The following is a 23,412-nucleotide window of genomic DNA, read 5'->3' on the forward strand; positions in this document are numbered from 1 at the left end:
GACACAAAGGTTGGGGTGTTGTGGAGGGCTGTCAAAGGTTACAATGGGACATTGATAGGATGAAAAACTGGGCTGAGAAGTGGCAGATGGGAGTTCAACCCAGATAAGTGTGAGGTGGTTCATTTTGGTAGGTCAAATATGATGGCAGAATATAGCAATATAGCATTAATGGTAAGACTCTTGGCAGTGTGGAGTATCAGAGGGATCTTGGGGTCCGAGTCCATAGGACACTCAAAGCTGCCATGCAGGTTGACTCTGTGGTTAAGAAGGCATATGGTGCATTGGCCTTCATCAATCGTGGAATTGAATTTAGGAGCTGAGAGGTAATGTTGCAGCTATATAGGACCCTCGTCAGACCCCACTTGGAGTACTGTGCTCAGTTCTGGTTGCCTCACTACAAGAAGGACGTGGAAACCATAAAAAGGGCGCAGAGGAGAATTACAAGGATGTTGCCTGGATTGGGGAGCATGCTTTATGAAAATAGGTTGAGTGAACTCGGCCTTTTCTCCTTGGAGCGACGGAGGATGAGAGGTGACCGGATAGAGGTGTACAAGATGATGAGAGGCATTGATCATGTGGATAGTCAGAGGCTTTTTCCCAGGGTTGAAATGGCTAGCATGAGAGGGCTTAGTTTTAAGGTGCTTGGAAGCAGGTACAGAGGAGATGTCAGGGGTAAGTTTTTTTACGCAGAGAGTGGTGAGTGCGTGGAATGGGCTGCTGGCGGCGGCGGAAACGAAAGGGTCTTTTAAGAGACTCCTGAATGGCTACATGGAGCTTTGAAAAATAGAGGGCTATGGGTAAAGCCTAAGTAGTTCTAAGGTAGGGACATGTTTAGCACAGCTTTGTGGGCCGAAGGGCCTGCATTGTGCCATAGGTTCTCTATGTTTCTAATAACTAAATATTCTGTATATATACTGGTTGTTTATGCATCACTCATTAGGACCCCCAGGGCTCTGGAATCTCTCAGTGTTCAGATAAAATACTGTTTTTGTTTCCTGACAAAATTATGGATTTCATATAATAAGAAAGCATGGATCACTGTCTCTATCATGCGGGCCACTGTGAAGGGAAAGAAGATAATGGCGATGAAATCCAACTCTTCCAAACCTGTGCCAACCAACTAGCAGGAGTATTCAAGGACATTTTCAAACTCTCACTGCTACTGCTGGAAGTTCCCACTTGCTTCAAAAGGACAACAATTATACCAGTGCCTAAGAAGAATAATGGGCTGCCTTAATGACTATCGCCCGGTAGCACTCACATCAGCAGTGATGAAATGCTTTTGAGAGGTTGGTCATGACTTTATGACTAGACTGAACTCTTGCCTCAGCAAGGACCTGGACCCATTGCAATTTGCCTATCGTCACAATAGGTCAACAGCAGATGCAATCTCAATGGCTGTCCACATGGCTTTAGACCACCTGGACAACACAAACACCTACGTCAGGATGCTGTTTATTGACTATAGCTCAGCATTTAATACCATCATTCCCACAATCCTGATTGAGAAGTTACAGAACCTGGGCCTCTGTACCTCCCTCTGCAACTGGATCCTCAACTTCCAAACCAGAAGACCACAATCTGTGCAGATTGGTGAAAACATCTCCTCCTCGCTGATGATCAACACTGGTGTACCTCAGGAGTGTGTGCTTAGCTCACTGCTCTACTCTCTATCTCTATATACACATGACCGTGTGGCTAGCATAGCTCAAATACCATCTACAAATTTGCTGACGATATAACCACTGTTGGTAGAATCTCAGGTGGTGACGTGAGGGCGTACAGGAGTGAGATATGCCAACTAGTGGAGTGGTGCCGCAGCAACAACCTGGCACTCAACGTCAGTAAGATGAAAGAGCTGATTGTGGACTTCAGGAAGGGTAAGATGAAGGAACATATACCAATCCTCATAGAGGGATCAGAAGTGGAGAGAGTGAGCAGTTCTAAGTTCCTGGGTGTCAAGATCTCTGAGGATCTAACCTGGTCCCAACACATCAATGTAGTTATAAAGAAGGCAAGACAGAGGCTAAACTTTATTATGAGTTTGAAGAGATTTGGCATGTCAACAAATACACTCAAAAACTTCTATAGTTGTACTGTGGAGAGCATTCTGACAGGCTGCATCACTGTCTGGTATGGAGGAGCTACTGCACGGGACTGAAAGAATCTGCAGAAGGTTGTAAATCTAGTCAGCTCCATCTTGGGTACTAGCTTACAAAGTACCCAGGACACCTTCAGGGAGCGGCGTCTCAGAAAGGTAGCATCCATTATTAAGGACCCCCAGCACCCAGGGCATGCCCTTTTCTCACTGTTACCATCAGGTAGGAGGTACAGAAGCCTGAAGGCACACACTCAGTGATTCAGGAACAGCTTCTTCCTCTTTGCCATCCCATTCCTAAATAGACATTGAATCTTTGGAAACTACCTCACTTTTTTTTAATATACAGTATTTCTGTTTTTGCACGTTTTTTCAGTCTACTCAATATACGTAATTGATTTGTTTATTATTATTATTTTATTTATTTTTTTTTCTCTCTCTCTGCTGGATTATGTATTGCATTGAACTGCTGCTGCTAAGTTAACAAATTTCACATCACATGCCGGTGATAATAAACCTGATTCTGATTCTGAATTTAGGACTCGCTGACGTTATCTATCTGTGCTGCTGCCTTTGGGTATCCTGAGACATGTACACCCAGGTCCTGTTGCAATGCAGTGAGATGGGACGAAAATATTTTTTTCTCATGTTTCAAACTCATTTCCACAGCAGCCCCACCCAATGACCACAGTCTAAATCAAGCCAATGAGTTCATCAGTAATTGGAGAGGGTCACACTCATATTTGCATTCCTGTTGTTCACTACTCTGATAAATCTACTTCACCAACACAGATAGGACATCAGGCATGTAAACAAGATACATTCCTGTGCTGACTGCAGCAGCCTCTAGAAGCAGAAAGAGATACCTAGAGCTCCCTGGTATTACACATAAGCTAAAAAATTCAAACTCAGTTACAACAAATCTGAGCAGCTCTCTTATAGACTTCCTCCCTTATACATACTATAGAAAATGCAATGACTTTTTTTTAAATTATGTGAATTTCCTATTCATATTTTTTTTAAAATCAAAAATTCTTATACCTTCCTGTCACAACACTAACTCAAAACTGGGATTCCTTCCAGGGTTCTTTAAATTCAAGTCAAATGCTACATCTTCAAGACACAAAATACAAGAAGACTTCTTGACTAACAGTAAGTAAGGATAGACAACAATACTTCTGCTTGGATAGTTCTAAACACCAGTAGTCCACAAGATAGCATCTGACTGGCAACTGAAAGTCGATCTTGGCAAGCAATTCCCTGACTTCATTGCATCATCATCCCTGAGGCCTAACAGGGTCAATCAGTCCGTAACCTCAAAGCAGATGGTCATGTTAGAACTGACAGTTTCTTAGGGAGACCGGATTGAGGAGGTGTTTGAATGTAAGAAAGCTAAATACTGGGAGCTGGTAGAGCAGTGACAGAGACAGGGGTAGCGGGCATGATGTGAGCCTATGGAGATGGGGTGTACAGGTTTTGCTGCCTGCTTGCTGTGCAGGACCTACTCTCGCATGGGCATTATGGAGACTGCAAAGAAAAAGAGCCATCAGGACTATCACAGAGGCTGCAGAGAGTCTCCAGATGGCCATGGATCAGGAGCTATGACACATGGACCAATGCTGCTTGGTTACAAGCCAGAGGTTTATACATTCCTGGAGCCATAGGAACTTTTCCCTGCAGTTGTGTATTCAGAGTGTTGCCACATGAATGGCCAAGCCCAATTGCCTTTTGTGTGGATCATGCCCAGTTCATAGGCCTGAGATAGGAACACAAGTTCGCATCTTCCTGCAGCAACTAGAGAACTGCAATTAAACTGAATAAATCTGGATTGAAAAGTTGGTATCCATAGTGGCAGCAACTGAATTGTTGTAAAAACCCATCCAAATCATTAATATGCTTTGGGGAGAAAATAAACCATTGTTTATATGACTCAGACCCACCAATGTGATTCTCTTTAATTCTGGGACAAAATTACTGTAAATTCAAACAATAAATGTGGCACTGACAGCCAGATCCACATCCCAAAGCCAAATAAAACCGAACTACTACAGCCACTGGGGGGTTGAAATAATAACAGAAAATGATGGAAAAACTAGGCTGCACCTGTGGAAAGAGTAGCAATTAACTCTTCAAGTCTAAGACCATTCATCAGAACTAACATTTGTTATATACAGTATGTTTATTCTATAAAACTGGGCAGGTGATACTTACAGATTCCAAAGCCTTCAATCCATTCTTTAGATTGTTTATCTCTTTGTCCAGTTCTGCCAGACTGTGTGAAATAAATGTAATTAATTAAACTCAGAAAGAGAGTCAAACTGTGCTTACAGTTCCAAATGCCGCACCCATTCCCAAGAATCCTCCGCACAATTTAATACATCTTCTGTATGAATGAAGGTCAGCGGTCAAAAAGTGTGAAATCTTTTACTTAATCACAAATTATCACAAGGTTTCATTCCCCCCCTAGCTAAGTACTATCATTTGAGAGATTGCTGTTGGCCTGGACACCATGGATAACTCACTTGGTCACCTCTGAAAAACTGCCATGACTTTAGCATCTGTTCCAAGAGACCAGATGAGGTCACTGCTTCAGTATGTAATTTGATTGACAGATCAGTCTCTGAACTATGATTTCAATACATAACCATCCATAAGTGTGTCTCTGCGTGGCTCCATGTGCATTTACAAGATTATGGTGTGAATGTGAGGGGTGTGTGCATGTGTGTGTGTGTGTGTGTGTGTGTGTGTGTGTGTGTGTGTGTGTGTGTGTGTGTGTGTTTGTGTGTGTGTGCGTGTATGTGTGCGTGCGTGTGTAAATCTGTGTATGTCTCACGGGTGCATGATCTTCCCTACCGTGCGTACATGTGGATGTTTCTGTGCATGCAAGTATGCATACATATCTTTATGCAGTGTCTGCACTTCAATCCACCCATGCTGATCACCATCCACCCGTTCACACTCATTCCAATCAAATCCTCTCAGATTCAGCCTTTCACTTACGCACCGGGGAGAAATTACAGTGGAAAAATTAGCCTACGAGCCCCCACATCTTTGGAACACGGGAGGAAATCAGAGCACCCAGAGGAAATTCATGCAGTCACAGGGAGAACATACAAACCCCACATCGACAGCAACAGAGTCAGCATCGAACCCAGCTGTCTGCTGCTGGGAGGTAGCAGCTCTACTCGCTGCGCCCTTGCTTGCCAAAATGCATGCACATCGGTACAAAATTGTGCGAATATACCTGTGTACATTTGTGCATGGACATCTTTGTACATGTGACAATGAGCAAAAAATACAGCGAATAAGGCCACATGAGCTGGTTATGTGATAGCCATTTTATCAGGCCACTTACTTGACTTTGGCTGCCTCTGGTACATGGAGTAAATCTAAATGGATGTTGAGGATCTCTGGGTAGCTCTTTTCAAATATCATGATCAGATAATGTAACAGTGTGATGCTCCTGGAATTGAGAGAACAGTAGTATTCCATATTAGTTCGGAGAACTCAATAGCTTCGTCCCACACACCCATTCGAGGAAATAATCACCTCCTGCACCTACACCTATACCTTACACGATATTTCTTTCATACCTAAGTTTATTAAGCACCAACCATCAACAGAAATTACCCATGTGTGCGGGACCTGAGAAGAAGATCGAGGTGCAACCAAAGGCCGAAATGATTGGTCAGAGAGACATGCATTCGGCAGGCTTCTAATGAAAATAACATGCAGAGATCCAGGATTACACATTTTGTTTTTAACTGGAGCAATACTCGAAAGGACTGGATGAACTCAGTGGATGGCAGCATCTGTGGAAGGAAATGGACAGCTGATGTTTCAGGACCCAGAAGGTCCTTTTCCCTCCATAGATGCTGCCTGACCTGCTGAGTTCCCTCAGTGCTTTTTTGTGTGTTGCTCTAGACTTCCAGCATCGACAGTCTTTTGCGTCTCTGCCTTGATTTAACTCATTTTCCCCAAAGCAAATGTCCTCTCTGCACAAGTGCTGGATATAGGAGCTATTGATTGAAGTTATTGGCTCTAAGCTTATCTTCACCAGTGCAGACTGTGGGGTGACTTTACCGAGGTACTTAACATTGTTAGTAATTTGAGCCCTGTCTTTGGCTCTGATGAAAATGGGAAGAGGGAACAGGATGAGGCTCCAAAGAGGAAGGTAAGTGAACAGAATAAGCAAACAAATGTCCTGGAATTGAGGGAACAGTAGCATTCCATATTAGTTCTGGAGAACTCAGTAGCTTCCTCCCAGACACGCATTCGAGGAAATGATCAACTCCTGTACCTGCAGAACAATATTAGTCAATTTATAGTGAGAGGAAGGTGCAGAAATCTGTGGACAGAAACAAGGTATTTGGCCCAGCCTCTACTATCTTCCCCATACCCCTTCTTCAGTATACCCAGTTTCTCTTTAAAGACCATCTGATATCTACTGTAGCAACTCCTTGTTGCAAGAACTTCCGCATTCTGGTCTCCTTGTATGCCAAGGTGGACTCTTGACCTAACAATCTGCCTTGTTATGGCCTTGCATCTTAAAGCCTGCCTGCAATGTACTTTCTCTGTAACTGTAGCACTATATTTTGTGTTGTATTATTGCTTTTCCTTTGTACTACCTCAATGCACTGATGTGATCAACCACCTGGACAAAAGCAATACCTATGTCAGGCTGCTGTTTATTGATTACAGCTCCAGGTTCAATACTGTCTTCCCCTCAGTACTAATCAACAATCTTCAAAACAGGGCTTCTGTATCTCCCTCGACAACTGGATTCTTGACTTCCTCACTGGAAGACCACAGTCAGTGTGGATTGGAAGTAACATCTCCTTGCTGATAATCAGTACTGACACACCTCAAGGCTACATGCTGAGCCTGCTGTTCTACTCTCTCTTTTCCCACAGCTCAAATGCTATTGATAAATTTACTGATGACACAGGTATTGTTGGCAGAATTTCAGATGGTAACAAGGAGGCGTACAGGAGTGACACTGATCAGCTGGTAGAGTGGTGTCACAACATCAACCTTGCACTCAACATCAGAAAGACCAAGGAATTGATTGTGGACTTCCGGAAAGGGAAGTCAAGGAAACACACACCAGTCCTCATCAAGGGATCAGAAGTGGAGAGAGTGAACAGTTTCAAGTCCCAGGGTGTCATCATCTTTGAAGATCTATTCTGGGTCCAAGATGCTGATGCAATTATGAAGGCGGCACATAGGTGGCATCCGATAGTCTTGCGAGACCATGGATCTGCACCTGGAAGGTCTCCAGGGCTCAGGCCTGGGCAAGGTTGTATGGAAGACCGGCAGTTGCCCATGCAGCAAGTCTCCCCTCTCCACGACACCGATGTTGTCCAAGGGAAGGGGATGGGTTGATACAGCTTGGCACCAGTGTCGTCACAGGAGTTGCCAGAATGAGGTTGAAGGCAACGTCGGACTGCCTTAGGGACTCCAGCTCCGGATTTGTCCTTGGGGTTTACTCCCGAAGCCTTTTCCATGAGTGGGTATGGCGGCAAGGCAGTGGAGGTTTGAAATCAGAGTTTTCTCTCTCTTAGATGGACTGCCTTCCCAGGCTGATGAGCTCCATCTACCCGAATAAGTGGCTATATTTCATTAGGGGTTTGAGGAGATTTGTTCACCAAAGATGTCAGGAGGTACAGTGGAAAATATCCTGACTCGTTGCTTTACTGTCTGATATGAAGAAGTCACTATGCAGGATTGGAAATAAACTGCAGAGGGTTGCAAACTCTCTGGGAACTAGCCACCTCAGCAATGAGGATATCTTCAAAAGGCAATATCTCAAAAAGGCAGCATCCATCATTAAAGACCCCCATCATCCAGGGCATGCTCTCTTCTTATTACTACCATCAAAGCTGAGGTACAGAAGCCTGAAGACACACAGTCAATGTTTTAGGAACAGCTTCTTCCCCTCTTCCATCTGATTTCTGAATGGACAATGAACCAACATATTTTTTGAGGATGTGACCAAACACATTGTTGAAGGTAGAGCAGTAGATGTAGTGTATATGGATTTCAGAAAGGCATTTAATAGGGTACCCCATGCAAGGCTTATTGAGAAAGTAAGGAGGCATAGGATCCAAGGGGACCTTGCTTTGTGCGTCTAGAATTGGTTTGCTCACAAAAGGCAAAAAGTGTTTGTAGATGGGTTATATTCTGCATGGAGGTCGGTGACCAGTGGTGTGCCTCGGGGATCTGTTCTGGGACCCCTACTCTTTGTGATTTTTATAGATGACCTGGATGAGGAAGTGGAGGGATGGGTTAGTAAATTTGCTGATGACACAAAGGTTGGGGGTGTTGTGGATAGTGTGGAGGGCTGTCAGAGGTTACAGTGGGACATTGATAGGATACAAAACTGGGCTGAGAAGTGGCAGATGAAGTTCAACCCAGGTAAGTGCGAGGTAGCTCATTTTGGTAGATCAAACATGACGGCAGAATATAGTATTAATGGTCAGACTCTTGGCACTGTGGAGGATCAGAGGGATCTTGGGGCCCGAGTCCATAGGACACTCAAAGCTGCTGTGCAGGTTGACTTTGTGGTTAAGAAGGCTTACGGTGCATTGGCCTTCATCAACCATGGGATTGAGTTGAAGAGCTGAGAGGTAATGTTGCAGCTATATAGGACCTTGGTCAGACCCCACGTTGAGTGTGGTGCTCAGTTCTGGTCACCTCACTACAGGAAGGATGTGGAAACCACAGAAAGGGTGCAGAAGAGATTTACAAGGATATTGCCTGGATCGGGGAGCATGCCTTATGAGAATAGGTTGAGTGAACTTGGCCTTTTCTCCTTGGAGCGACAGAGGTTGAGAGGTGACCTGATAGAGGTGTATAAGATGATAAGAGGCATTGATTGTGTGGATAGTCAGAGGCTTCTTCCCAGGCCTGAAATGGCTAACACGAGAGGGCATAGTACAGAGGAGATGTTAGGGGTAAGTTTTTTACACAGAGAGTGGTGAGTGCGTGGAATGGGCTGCCGGCAATGGTGGTGGGGGTAGATACGATAGGGTCTTTTAAGAGACTCCTGGATAGGTACATGGAGCTTATAAAATTAGAGGGCTATGGGTAACCGTAGGTAATTTCTAAAGTAAGTACATGATCTGTACAGCATTGTGGGCCGAAGGGCCTGTATTGTGCTGTAGATTTTCTATGTTTCTATGAACACTGTCTCACTACTTTTGCTCTCTTTTTGCACTACTTGTTCAATTTAATTTAAAAAATATATTTCTTATTGTAGTTTATGGTTTTTTAATGTGTTGCAGTGTATTGCTGCCGCCAAACAACAAAATTAAGGGCATCTGATTCCGATGTAATGATCTGTGTGGATGACATACAAAACAAATTTTTCATCGCACATGTGACAATAATAAACCAATTTACCAATTTCTACCCAATCCTTGTGACAATAAATTTCTCCTCAATGCCACACAGCAGACTCCCTCACCAATCTTTGAATAGCATAGGTTAAGCTTTGTCCCTGGCAGCTCCTGGAGTACCTGTCAATGCTTGACTTGGTGTCTCCGATCTTGTTGAGGCTGGAAATCCTGAAGCCGAAAGCGTTTCCCCTCTGGCCCTTGTTCATGTAGTTCCCGAAGGCAAGCACCACCTCCAGCAGCTGCTTCAGCCTCTTGCTTTGACACAGCTCTTTGGAAGCCAGAAGAATTCCTGGAGTTGGGAGCGGGTAAAGCAAAATACATCGTGATCAGCTCTTCACAGCAAAACAACATTTAGATTGTAATTTCCACAGGACCATCAGCAGAAATTGGCATAATGTTGTACATAAATAAAGGCCAAAATTCCATTTGCTTTCCGAATTACAATTGGTGACTGCTAGTGGTAGAGCTGTTATTTCATAGCTCCAGTTCCCGAGATTAGATCCTGACCTCTGGTGGTCTGTGTTGAATTTATATGCTTTCCTTGTGACTATATGGCTTTTCTCTGGGTGCTCTAGGTTCTTCCCCCAGAGACGCACATTTTGGTAGGTTAATTGGCCACTGTAATTTGCCCTTGAGTGTACAAGAGGTAGAATCAGAAAGCAGTAAATGGGAAGGTGGGAAGGATAAAAATTACACCAATGCAGGATTAATGTAAATGCAGGCTTGATGGTCAGCACAGACTCAATAAGGTGAAGGGCTTGTTTTCTTGCTGCCTGGTTTTATGGCATAATTTTCTTGCAGCAGATGTATGTCAGTTTTTCCTCTTTCAGTTACAAGGATACTCAGATCCATTTCCAAGGCATGGACTTCATGGACCGTGTCATATTACGGCATACCATTCAGTAAAATGCCTTTTGCTCCTGTTATACTTTTAAACTCTTGTTTTTTGGTTCTTCACCTTCATCAGGGCTCTAAGAGTACATCAGGAGGCTGGATATGCTGTGGTGGCTTGTACCTCCAGACACCCATGGCCTTTTCATCACCTACAAGGCACGTCAAGAGTGTCATGGCATGTTCTCCACTTGCCTGGATGAGTGCAGCCTCAACTCAACAACTCTTAGAAATGTCTATATCATCCAGTACAAAGCGCCAGAACAGCAGTGGAGCAGGTAGTGTTGCTAACCTGCAGCTCCAGTGACGTGGGTTTGACCTTGGATTTTGTCTATGTGGAGTTTGCATGTTCTTCCCATGACCTCATGTTTCCCCGGGTCCTCTGGTTTCTTCCCATATCACAAAATCATGGATGGCAGATTAACTGGGTATTGTGAATTGCCAAAATTGCTCCTAGTCTATGTGGGTAGTAAGAAACTCAGGGTGGAGTTGATGTGCAGATGAACGAGAATGGGTTTCAAGGCAATGTGGGGGAACGGGACTGATCAGATTACTCTGCCAGCCAGTACTGACTGAGTACATAGCCTCCTTCTATGTGGTAAGAAAAAAAAACAAATCAACCAACCACTCTAAACATCTACTGTATTTTCTCCATCATCTATGTAGTGTGAGTACATTGTGAGCTGTCTACAAAATATAGTGCTGTATTAACTCACTCGGGCTAATTTGACAGCACCTCCCATTCCATCTATCTCTCCCATGAAGAAGGAGAATGGTAGCGGCAACACCAGCAGGTACTGCTCTGGGTCACACACTGCCTGTCCTGGAAGTGCTGATAGTCTTTCAATATCACTGGGCCTACATCCGGGATCACCCTTTCCAACAACAGGGTCAAAGCAGGTTTACTAGAAGGAATGCTTGGGTATCAGGTGCTTCGCCACCATCGTCCCAAGGGTAATTAGACATAGACAATAAATTCTGGCTTTTTCAATGGAATCCAGATCCCGGAATGCATACGTATATATAAAAATACGGAAGTTGTTGTGGATAGAATGGGAAAGGTGACAGAAAATCTTGATGTCAGACTCAGCTGCAATACTTCTCCCTGACTGATTCCCACCATCAGCTCCCCCAACTTCTCCAGATCATGTAGCAATCAAGGAATGCTAAGAATTATAGAGTAAAACAGCATGGAAACAAGTCCTTTTGCTCATGGAATCTTCGTTGATCATAAAGCATCTATTTTCACTACACAAGCTGCAATTTATTTTCCATCCATTTTCTTCAAATAACCACCCACCATCCCCCAGATTCCACAACCCAGCCGTACCCCAGGAGCAATTTATACAGTGGGAAAGTAACCTATGAACTTGCACGAACTTGAGTTTTGGAGTAAACTCGAGCACACTGGGGAAACCCACACAGTCGCAGGGACAGCGTGCAAACTTCAAGCAGAAGCACCAGATGTTTGGATTGAACCCGGCTTGCTGTAACCATGAGGTAAGATCTCTCCCAGCTGCACCACTGTGCTCCCCTCCTGTGACACAGCCCTTTTAAGAAGCAGAGTACTATTTTACTGCTTGTTAAAAATGTACCTACATTGACTATTCTAGGGAAACAAGCAGCAAGTGAGGATCTACGGCTGACTGAACCTTTGCATTTGGCCAGACGGATACAACTGTACGGAAGAATGTTTCACTGCCTAACTATTCAATCTGACCTCTCGACAGCCTTACCTTCGATCTTCGGCTTTGCCTCTGCGAGTCGTTCTGCGAACTTCTTCTTGAAGAATAAAGCCTGCAGGCGCTGCTGGTAATGGTCAATTCTGTGGGTTGAAGGACAGAACCAGATCAGATCTGTACTGGTGGGGGGCCTCTGGTGATAAAATGGAATGGTTTGGGTTCATAGGCAGTGGGCTCACAATTTTGCTAGGTACATGTGGTGAACAGAGAGGTCGAACTTCCCTCACAGCAGATGCTGGTAACCAGCAGGCACAAAGGGTAGAAGGTTGAGAAATCACCGAGTCAGAGAGTCTTACAGCAAGAAAGTAGGACCAACTCATCCAAGTTGATTGTGTTGCCCTGGGCCACAATCCTCTAAATCTCTACTATCTATGGAATTATCCAGCTAGTTTTTAACGTTGCTAATGTACCCGCCTCAAGCACTATTTCTGGCAGCTCATTCCAAATATCCACCACGCTCTGCATCTAGAGGCTGCCCCTGATGTCCTTTCTAAACCTCTTGACTCTGATCTTAAACCTACGCTCTCCTGTTGTCAGCACCATGCTTTCCTGGGAAAAAGACCACGTGCTCTTACTCTGTCTATACCTCTCATAGTTTCATTTACTCTATGTCTATCAGGTCATCTCTCAATGTCCTATGCTCCAGGGAATAAAACTTTGTTTATTCAACCTCCCTTTGTGACTTAGACCCCTGAAAGGTGCAAGAAGAGAAATGGGATTGGTGCAGATAGATGAATGATGGTCAAAGTGGATGGTGTATGCTTTAGGACCTGTTTCATGGTGTGTGACCTCGTAACTTTGGTCAAGTTGAATTTATTGCCATTTGCACAAACACAGTGAGGTACAGGTCCAATGAAAACGTGCTTGCAACAGCATCAAACATTGCACTGTAGAGAAGTAGCAGGCAGGAAAATATTTTATATTTATATTCAGACTCTATGACTATGGGGGAGTGGGACAATGGGAATTTTGTGCTGGGAGCCAGAATAGACTCTACTGTACAGTAAGAGAACTCTTGGCCCTTATTTAAAATCCTGCATCACTATTCAGTGAGATTCTCCAACTCTTCCTTCTTCCTATCTCCATTATTTATAGAATCATAGAAGCGTCAAGGTAAAGAAATCCAAACGCTCCATGGTCTCCAAGCCAGCTCCTTGTAGAACAATGTAACACTGGAAATATTCAGCAGACCAGCTTTATCCATAGAGAGAGGAAGAGTTCATATTTTAGATCCCTTCACATGAAACTGGACAAGCTAAACCCCTCAAGTTCTGTAGAAAAGTTTACTGACCTGAAAGATTTGCTCCCCAGATATTGCCTGTTCTGCTGAGTACTTCCACTACATTCTGTTTCTTCTGTCATCTATTTTATCTTGTGTTATGGTGCAAGCAAACAAAACAATTCAGTCCCATTTGCCAACCCATTTGTAGCAGACCTACAAATCATTTTCCATCAAGTGACCACCCTACTCTTCTTTAAAAGCACAGATTGACGACCTACTCCTTATTTATTATATCACAGGCCATTCTCACCCCAGGAGCCCTGCTCTATCACATGCTAATCAACTCCCCTTTGTTTTCTTTGCCACTTCCTTACATCAAGAACTAAATTACAATGACAGAGGACGAGGAGTGATTTACAATGAAGAAGCTGGAGAACACAGGAGAAATCCACAGGGAGAAACAGCAAACTCCACACAAGAAGCATCCAATGTCAAAACCATGTCCCTAGAGTATGAGATGGCAACTCTACAGTCTGCACACCATGCTGGCTCCACAGGCAAGTGATGCTGAGATGACAGGAATCCTCTGCACAATATCGTTCTTCCTCACATCTCACTTGCATCTCTTCCACAACATCTTAGATATGTATTCCCATGTCCTCTAGCACCTTGAATCATTCACTAATGGGAACATTTCCCCTCCATTTACTCGACCACAGAATCATGAAACTATACAACATAGAAACAGGCCCTTCAGCCCAGCCAGCTGGTTGACTATCCATATTACTCTCAATTACTAGCACTCGGTTTGTAGCCTTGGCAGTTCAAGAACTCATTCAGGTACCAATTAACTGTTGTAAGAGTCTCTGCTCACATCACCCCTACAGGTCACGCATTCCAGGTTCCAGCTACCCTCAGTCGGAAAAAGTTCTTCCTTTGATACTCTCTGAGCCTTTTACTCCTAACCTTAATATCTATGCCTTTTCATTACAGACACCCCTCTTCCCCTCTGCCATCCAATTTCTAAATGGATGAACATTGAACCCATAAACACTACATCACTTTTTAAAATTATTATTTCTGTTTTTGCACTACTATTTTTAATTTAATTATTTGATATACATATATATAATTGCAGTAATTTATTTATTTTCTATATTTATCATGAGTTGCATCGTACTGTTGTTGCTAAGTTAACAACTTCACGACATAAGCCAGTGATATTAAACCTGATTCTGATTCTGACCTCTGCTAAAGGGGAAGGCTTACTGGCATCTACACCATCTATGCCCCTCATAATTATACACACCTCTATCAGATTACCCCTCAGCCTCCTCTGCTCCAAGAGAAACAATCACATCTTATCAGTCTCTCCTCAAAATGAAAAATTCCATTGTGGCCAACATCCTGGTGAATCTCCAGAGCAATCAAACCCTTAAACAGCATACATATCAGATCTACTTCTCAACTTTCTTTCCCCTTAAACAACCCCACCTTCCCTAGTCTAACTGCAAAGTTAAACTCTTCCATTCCTGCAGGCATTCCATGAACTCCGGATATACTGCCCCCTGCAGGTGGACTTTTAGGACTGACAGTGCCTCATTTAATCATGTAACCAACCTGCTCATCTCGTAGAGGAAGCGGTCAGCCCTTGCCATGCGCTCGATCTCGTGTCGATGTTCCTCCAGCAGGTCAATATCGCTCTTCTCAGGGATGAACTTGAGGAGCTGTGAAGGAAGTGGTTACAGTGATTTATTTCAAAAGGCTGTAGAACAGACCTCTTTGACCTCACTATCTACATCCGTGGTCTAATTGATATAGCACCTGAAGCAGATAGCTCCCCACCTCCCATGTTGAAGCTGGTTAACTTTCTATGATCAGCCATGCAAATTTGGTTTCTTTAGTAAAGAAGGATCCTACCAGGGCTCCACAAGCCACCTTTATTATATCATCATCATGTTCTGTGCCGTATGACGTAGGCAGTTATGTTCTTATGACCATGATTGTTCTAAGCAAATCTTTCTACAGAAGTGGTTTGCCATTGCCTTCTTCTGGGTAGTGTCTTTAGAAGATGGGTGACCCCAGCCGTTATCAATAGTCTTCAGAGATTGTCTGCCTGGATTCAGTGGTCGCATAACCAGGACTGATTATATAGATAATAAATAAACCAGCTGCTTATATGACCATCCACCACCTGCTTCCTTGGCTTCAGTTGACCTTGATCAGGGTCTGGGGGAGCCAGCAGAACGAAGAAGCATCTTACACCTCCTTTGGTGGAGATGTATCTCCACCCCACCACACCCAACCATAATTATGACTGTTGAATAGATTTCTTCTACTCTAAAAATAAACTCTTGCATTTTTATTGTTACCCTTTTGGTAGTTCTGATACTATATTCTACATGCTGTTTAGAACCTTTTCCACTATCTTGATGTATTTACAGTATGTGCAGAATGATCACATGCAAAAACTTTTCATTGTATGTTGGTGCATGTGTGTATAACAAGCTGGTTAGTAAACTATTAATTACCTAAAGTCAGGTACATAATATGAAATCCCGGCACTTCACATCATCATGGATTAGTCACCAGAGCTCACTGTAACATTCATGAAGATGTGCCAAATACCTCCAATTAAATGCAATTACATCAACTTGTTGGAAGAATTATAGTTCCAGGAAGCCTGTCTGATGAGATGGTTTGACATGGATGTCAGAATAGGGATAATTTGGATCAAGTGTAACAAGGTTCTCATACTCCTTTTGCTTAATCGAAAGCTGTATGGATGCAGCAAAAGCAATAACCCTCAACTCCTGCTGAGATACCGTGTTAATATCTGCTGTAATAATGCCAAGGGTTAGGCATGTGGCTACTGGTTCAGGGGAGCCTTGATAATTGGCAGGACACTTTGGCGCTAGACTTGTAGCGAGTTGGTAAGACCTGGGTCAGCTATTCGAATGGTTCCTCTGGCTACTATCTTGCTGGCAGCCAGTAATGCTAAGACTATTTACTGGGCTAGATCCCATGAACATTGGTACAAGCCAGTAGAAGCAGGAAAATATATTGGGCTGGATCTCAGTGTTGGCGTGGACTGGCACGATCACATGTATTTATAAGGCTGGATCCCAAAGCCTTGTCTTACATGTGAGTACACAAGGTGCCGATTGGACTCGACTCCCTGGCTGTTGTCTCATTACAGTGAGCAAATGGGAGTTGCAATTGGCTCTGGTTTGGATCCAGTGGTCACTTCCTTGCTGTGAGTTGACAGAGCAGACTGATTTCTAGACACAAAAGACATCAAGGAGCGTTGTAAGAACAGGAATGTGGTAGTGACAGAGCAGGGGTCCCCAAACTTTTTTGCACCGTGGACCGGTTTAATATTGACAATATTCTTGCAGGGGTGGGGGCAGGTGTTCGAGTAGGGTTAAACTCACCTGAACATGTCTTTTACAGTTAGGGTTGTCAACTTTCTCACTCCCAAATAAGGGACAAAAGTAGCAGTCAAATCCCGGGACACTTTACCCCAGGAAAGACTACCGTGACCATGAAGCCTTGTGCGGGCACCTGTGTGCGCATGCGTGACTGAGCATGTGACGTGCGCATGCGCGTACGTGCCGATTTTTTCCCCACAAATCGGTTTTGCCTTCATCTTCCCGACTACACTGTACATACGTTATTTCTATTTTATATAGGCTGTGTATTTATCATATCATTCCTGCCTTTACTATATGTTAATGTTATTTTCGGTTTTATGTGTTATTTGGTATGATTTGGTAGGTTTTTTTTGGGTCAGGGAATGCTCAAAAATTTTTCCCATATAAATTAATGGTAATTGCTTCTTTGCTTCACGCCATTTCGGCACGAAAGATTTCATAGGAACGCTCTACCTTAACGGGGGAAATACAGAACAAGGGCAGTCCCGTATGGAACAAACCAATTTAGCCCAATATACGGGATGTCCCGGCAAATATGGGACAGTTGGCAACTCTATGTTCAAGTTCAACAGTGCGTGACAGGGAATGAGGAAAGGTGCAGCTGACTCATATCGTTTCCTCACGGCCCGGTAGCACTTGCTTTGTGGCCCGGTGGTTGGGGACCGCTGTGATAGAGGACCAGTCATGGCAATGTTGAATGTTACAGCGGACTCATAGGGCCAAATGGCTACTCCCGTTCCTATGACAAGGTTGAACTCTGACTCAATGGAGAGTCCAGAGGCGTCTGCCTGGAATTAATAATGACGTACATTTTAAATCAATCTGAAATGAACCAGATCATTTCCTCCTCTCTCCGGTGAGAGAGGGGTTATGGAATGGCCCATTTTCCCTCATCAGTCTCTGAGCACCAAGATCTATTTTGGCACTTATGGGGCCAGCTAGCTCGATCCCTTCACTCACCCTAGGCAGTAGATTGGCAATTTCTATGTGATGCCCAGCCTTACGATAGTCCATCCCTATTCTATTCCAGTCGCTGAACCCAGCATATCACTAGGGGGCAGTGTTCTTACTTGTTCCAACATGTCCTTGGGCAAGTCCTCCTGTTCGTCCATTTGCAAGATTGCTCTCTTGATTTCCTCATTGGACAGCTTCAACCTAACAGTAGAAAAGAACAAAGTTGTCTTCATTCCATAGGACCCTCCCATTCATGTTCATGTTCATGTTCCCACAGAACAGTCCCATTCTTGGACTCCCATCAACTCTCCCTTGATTTTACCACTCAACTACACACAAGAGGTGATTTACAGTGTCAATTAACCTAGCAACCTCGAGGTTTTTTTTTGAGATGTGGGAGGAAATAGGAAGACCCGGAGGAAAACCATGCAGTCACAGGGAGAACCTGCAAATTCCACTGGGGCGGCATCTGCGATCAGGATTGAACTTAGATCTCTGGAACTTTGAGGTAGCAGCTCCACTAGCTGTGCACTGTGCAGGTCTAATTGCACACTGTTTATAGTGTTGCTTAGTTATCACAATCAATACACTGGCAGGAGTGATAGTGGATAAGATGAAAGCGATCAAGAGGGTTTTGGAAAGGCACATGAATATTAATATTTTATGTTCTAAGTTCTAATTAGTGGGACCAAATTTCTGCATCCTCTCCTATATCATACATTTACCTAACATGAATGTCTAACCCTCAGTGCTAAATCTTCACAACAAATGCTTGAGCAGAATAATCCACACAGAATCTTTGGTGTAATCCATTTTTGGTGTTGTTTGGACATGTAAAACTGGGCTACATCTGAAATCCCAGCTGAGCGTAAAGGACCCCATGGACCAGCAGCCATTCATTTTCAAACTGCAGTCAATTTTGTTTTATATGTGAAATTACTGAAGAGCTCAGTGCTGCAGCAGAGTTCCGTGCTCAAGACTGATATTGTACTTAAACTCCATACTTTCTGTCACGTGGACAATGAGGGCTGGCCCCACACTGCTGGGGAATGCAATACAAACAAAGACAACATGGACTACAAGGCATATTTCAATAGAGTATGCAGAGCCAGGGGATCCAGTGTGTATATGTGCTTAAATCCTACTTCCTCAGGAAGCTAAAGAAATTTGGCTTGTTCCTTTTGACTCTGAACCAATTTTTACTGATGCACCATAGAAAGCATCGGCTCTAGATGCATCGCAGCTTGGTGTGGCATCTTCTCTGCCCAAGACTTCAACAAACAGCGGAGAGTTGCGAACACAGCTCAGCACGTCACAGAAACCAGCTTCCCCTCCGTGGACTTTCTACACTTCTTGCTGCCTCAGTGTTTCAAGAAGAGCCCCCCTCCACCCCCCACACCAGAGATTCTCTCCTCTCACCCCTCCTATCGGGTAGAAGATACAAAATCCTGGAAGCATGTACCACGAGGCTCAAGGACTGTTTCTATCCCATTTTATGAGACTATTGAATACCCCCTAGGAAACAAGAAGGATTCTTAAATTCACAGTCTTCCTCATCACGACCTTACATCTTATCGTCTACCTGCACTGCACTTTCTTTGTATCAGTAACACCTTATTCTGCATTGTATTATTATGTTCCTTTGTACTACCTCAGTTGTAATCAAATTATCATTATAAATGGCGTGCATATAGAGTTTTCCTACACTAGTACACGTAGTTGGTTTTGTAAGGTTGATACAGCCGAAGGTGGTATTTAGGACAAACTCCCACGACCAATTAAATGCTCCCAATGACGCGCGCCTCAAATGACCTCTGACAACCAAGTCCAGCTCCGGGCCTTCCTGTGTGGCTTAGCTACTGAGCCTGGCGGGACGTTCCTACTGACAGGAGAAGGGGCAAAGCCGGGTTTACTGGTGCCTCAAAACCAGTTGCTTTGGGTTTTAGATGGGGCTCGTCAGCAGTGGTTGGCAGCTCATCTAGGAGAAGGAATCCTCTGATCTCAAACCTCTGCTGCCCACTCAAAGGGAAGGCCTCAGGGTTAAACCCCGAGGGAAAAATCTGGAGCTGGAGTCCCTAAGGCAGTCCTACATTGAGTTCAAAGCTGACTGGCAACTCTTGTGACGCCGCTGGGACCAAACTGTATCGGTCTCTGCCATTCCTGTGGGTTCATCAGACGCTTGGCAAGGGGGGAGCTTGCTACATGGGCAACAGCTTGTTCTCCATATTGCACTACCCAGGCTTGTGTATCTAGACAGCTAGGATGTAACATCCCTGGTCAACACTGACTGATGGAGGCCTCACTCACAGTACATGTGACAATAATAAACCAATTTATCAACAACACAAGAGATTCTGTAGATGCTGGGAATGCAGAGCAATACACACAAAATGCTGGAGGAACTCAGCAGGTCAGGCAGTATCTGTGGAAATGAATAAACAGTCAGCTGATCTGAGTTTTCCCATAGGTGGTGGTTCAAGGATCCAGAATAAAGATTTAAAAATTTAGGCTGAAGATATACAGGAGATGTCAGGGAGAAAAAAAAAACACTCAGAATTTGGATCTGATCAATGAAAGGGTGAAAGGACTCAATCAGGACTTTTGAAGGGCAATTGGACAAGGTAGAACAACTTGCTGAGTCAGTGGGTGGAGTGGGGAACGGAGTCACAGCTGGAGAATGGAATTGACAAGATGGGTCTACCAAGTATTGGCATACACTCTACATCATAACAATCTTACGGTACCATGACTCTGTCTAAGACACTCGTGCTTCATTCCTCTCTCTGCTGCTTGTGAAGATGTATTTAGTTTATTGTTGTTACATACCAAGGTAAAATGAAAAAAAAACAATCTACATATTGTTTATAAAGATCAATTCATTACAGTGTTTCTTTCTACAGGGCCCTGCTTTACACTGGTTGAACATTTCTGAGCAACTGCAGAAAACTGAGGCAGTGAAGAAGACCATTCAGGCAATCCTGCCCACCCTGGATTTTCCATCTCCTCCTTGCTGCCTAGCTGAATTTTCAGGTAAAAGGGTTAATGCATCTCTTTTGAGGTTAGCCAGCTCAGCACAGTAGAAGGGTATATTTATAACAATGCTGGTCCGTATAATTTAGTATCCAGCAAGGGAGTTTCCCCTATTAATTGAGGAATTGCTAAAGTATGGAGCAAATATTTTTTAATGGGCTTTTTAACAGATAGGTTAAACGTCCCACCATCTCCACTGTTTACACATTGTGCAATGAAAATAAAGATACTGATGAATTATGGTTGTTTCTTTGAAAACAGACCATTTTCTATATTGGCTACAGAACACCCTCATAAATCTACGGCATGGCTGTGTGTCTGTGTTGTATCACACAGCCAACATCTGAAGTGCAACATTAAACAAACTATGAGGAATAATAGACTGCATACATTAATTTTTTTTTCTGTGAAGGCTTATAACCACTGCTATTGATACTTGTCCCTGTCTTCCCAAGGATTTGTTGCTCATACAACTGCATTTCCTTTCTGACTGGCCCACCCGCTGCCCCTCTTGAAAATGGCGACTCAAGCTGGTTTTCCATAAGAATGGCTTTTTGAAGGCAGAGCTTGACTCTGATTCCACCACTCCTGCTGACTAAGAATTCCAGATCAGATCCGGTCTCTAAGTAAATAAAAGCATTTCCATTCAAGTTCATGCATTTCACCCAAAATTATAATTATGTGCTCTCAGACATTGAACCATCTATTACTGAGAACAGCTTCTCTGAACTTACCCTATCTAAAGTAGATATCATTGTACACACCATCAAATCTCTTCTCAGCCATGGAAAATGCCAACTTGTCCAGCATATTTTGTCTTATTGGCTCCAAGCCAATAGTTAGTGACTCCATCTATTGGCAAACCATTCAGCAACATCCCGGCCTCATTTCCTCGACGGGTTATGGCGTTAATCTCGTTTTCTGCTCTTTCCCTTGAATACTTATGCAACTCATGTCGGAGGACAATGACTGTTTCTGTTTCTGCCACCTCTTGCTGCCAGTGAACGATTTGCCCTTTCCTTCACAAACACTGCAACACTGTGGAACGTCGTAAGGAAAATTCAGGACAATTCAGGACCAGGTGGTGTTGAAATGGGTGTTCAGTTAAAGAGTTGGGGTAAGATTGGTGGGCCGTGAAGTTTGGTGGTATATAGTGAAAAGTCGGTGAAACAGTGCGTTCGTTCTTCTCCTTGGCCCTGAGATACGGTGGCACTTCAGTCAAGAGCACAATATGAGGCAACCCCTTAGAGCAGAGGTTCCCAACCTGGGATCCACAGACCACTTGCTGAATGGTATTGGTCCATGTCATAAAAAAAGTTAGGAACCCCTGCTCTAGACATGAACTACACACACACAATGCTGGAAGAACCCAGCAGGTCAGGCAGTAATTTTGGAGGGAAATAAACAGTCGACACTTCAGACCATGACCCTTCAATGGACCGGATTTTGTTTTATTGTATGTTGCTCAAGATTTCTAGCACCTGCGCTCTCTCGTGTCCAAAAAAAATTACCCCAAACCTCCTTTCAATCTTCTACTTCTTACTACTGTCCTCTCGATTTTCACACCCCTACCATGAGAAAAAATATTTTATCTGCCATATCTATCTCTTTCATCATTTTATATACTTTATCAATACACCCTTCAGCCTCTTTTTCTCAGGGGAAAAGTCCAACCTCCCTAATTACTCCCCATAACTAAAGTCCTTCACTCTGGGCAACATCCTGGTGAATCTCCTCTGCACTCTCTCTCCAGCACAACTTCATCCTTCCTTTAGCGTCACGGCCAGATCGGCATGCAATACTCCAAGTGAGGCTTGGCCAGTTCTTGCAGATACAAGGGCTGAAGGTATTGAAATCTGAAGCAACACATAAGATGCTGGAGGAACTTAGCAGGTCAGGCAGCATTTATGGAGGGAAATGGGTAGTTGACATTTTCTGTTGAGGTTCTTCATCTGGACCAGAATCATATCTACTACATAATTACTGAACAGTTCTGATGAAGGGTCTTGATCCAAAACGTCATCCACTGACTGACCCCCTGAGCTCCTGTAGCATCTGGTGTGCCTAATCAGTTCCTACTTCGTGCTGATAAATTTATGGGCCAGAAGAGTGAGGGAAGATGAGTCGGGGGGTTCAGACAGAGATTGGGGGGTGGGGGGTGAGACAGTGCTGTGGAAGTCAGCGCACACGTTTGGAAGGAAGTTTTGTGTTCAGTTCTGGTCACCACACTACAGGATGTGGTAGTTAAAAGAGAGTCTGCAGAAAGATTCACTGGAATGTTGCCTGGAATAAAGGGTTGTAGTTGTAAGAAGACATTGGATAGGCTGGAATGTAGGAAGCTGAGGAATGAGCTTATAGAAGTTTACAAAGTTATGAGTCCAGATACGGCAGGTAGTCAAGAACCTTCTTCTCAGGCAACGGTATTCTCCTGTTAAAGCAGAAACTGAGAGCAAGAGAGAGAGAGAGAGAGAGAGAGAGAGAGAGGAAGTAGAGAGACAAAGAAAGCAGAGGAAGAACGGATAAGGAAAATGAAAGAGAATGAGAGGAGGCAAGGAGAAAGAAAATGGAAGGGAGAAAGTGAAGGAGAGAACGAGAGAGAAAGATAAAGAATAACAGGAGAAAGGGAAAAGAAAGAGAAAGA

At 43.8% G+C, this 23,412-nt stretch overlaps 1 protein-coding gene across 4 annotated transcripts in view; it reads right to left on the bottom strand.

The window, feature by feature from the left end:
* Positions 1-23,412, bottom strand: part of daam2 (dishevelled associated activator of morphogenesis 2) — a 698,379-nt gene that overhangs the window by 58,707 nt on the left and 616,260 nt on the right. For all 4 annotated transcript variants that reach the window (XM_072247466.1, XM_072247475.1, XM_072247485.1 and 1 more), the window contains exons 17-22: positions 17,858-17,942; positions 14,974-15,080; positions 12,126-12,214; positions 9,619-9,787; positions 5,454-5,561; positions 4,310-4,370 (exon numbers count right to left, since the gene is read on the bottom strand). In XM_072247466.1, the coding sequence (XP_072103567.1) occupies positions 4,310-4,370; positions 5,454-5,561; positions 9,619-9,787; positions 12,126-12,214; positions 14,974-15,080; positions 17,858-17,942 (619 nt within the window). The remainder of the gene's footprint in view (positions 1-4,309; positions 4,371-5,453; positions 5,562-9,618; positions 9,788-12,125; positions 12,215-14,973; positions 15,081-17,857; positions 17,943-23,412) is intronic.

This window comes from Mobula birostris, chromosome 2 (genome assembly GCF_030028105.1).
Source record: "Mobula birostris isolate sMobBir1 chromosome 2, sMobBir1.hap1, whole genome shotgun sequence".
NCBI classification, from domain to species: Eukaryota; Metazoa; Chordata; class Chondrichthyes; order Myliobatiformes; family Myliobatidae; genus Mobula; species Mobula birostris.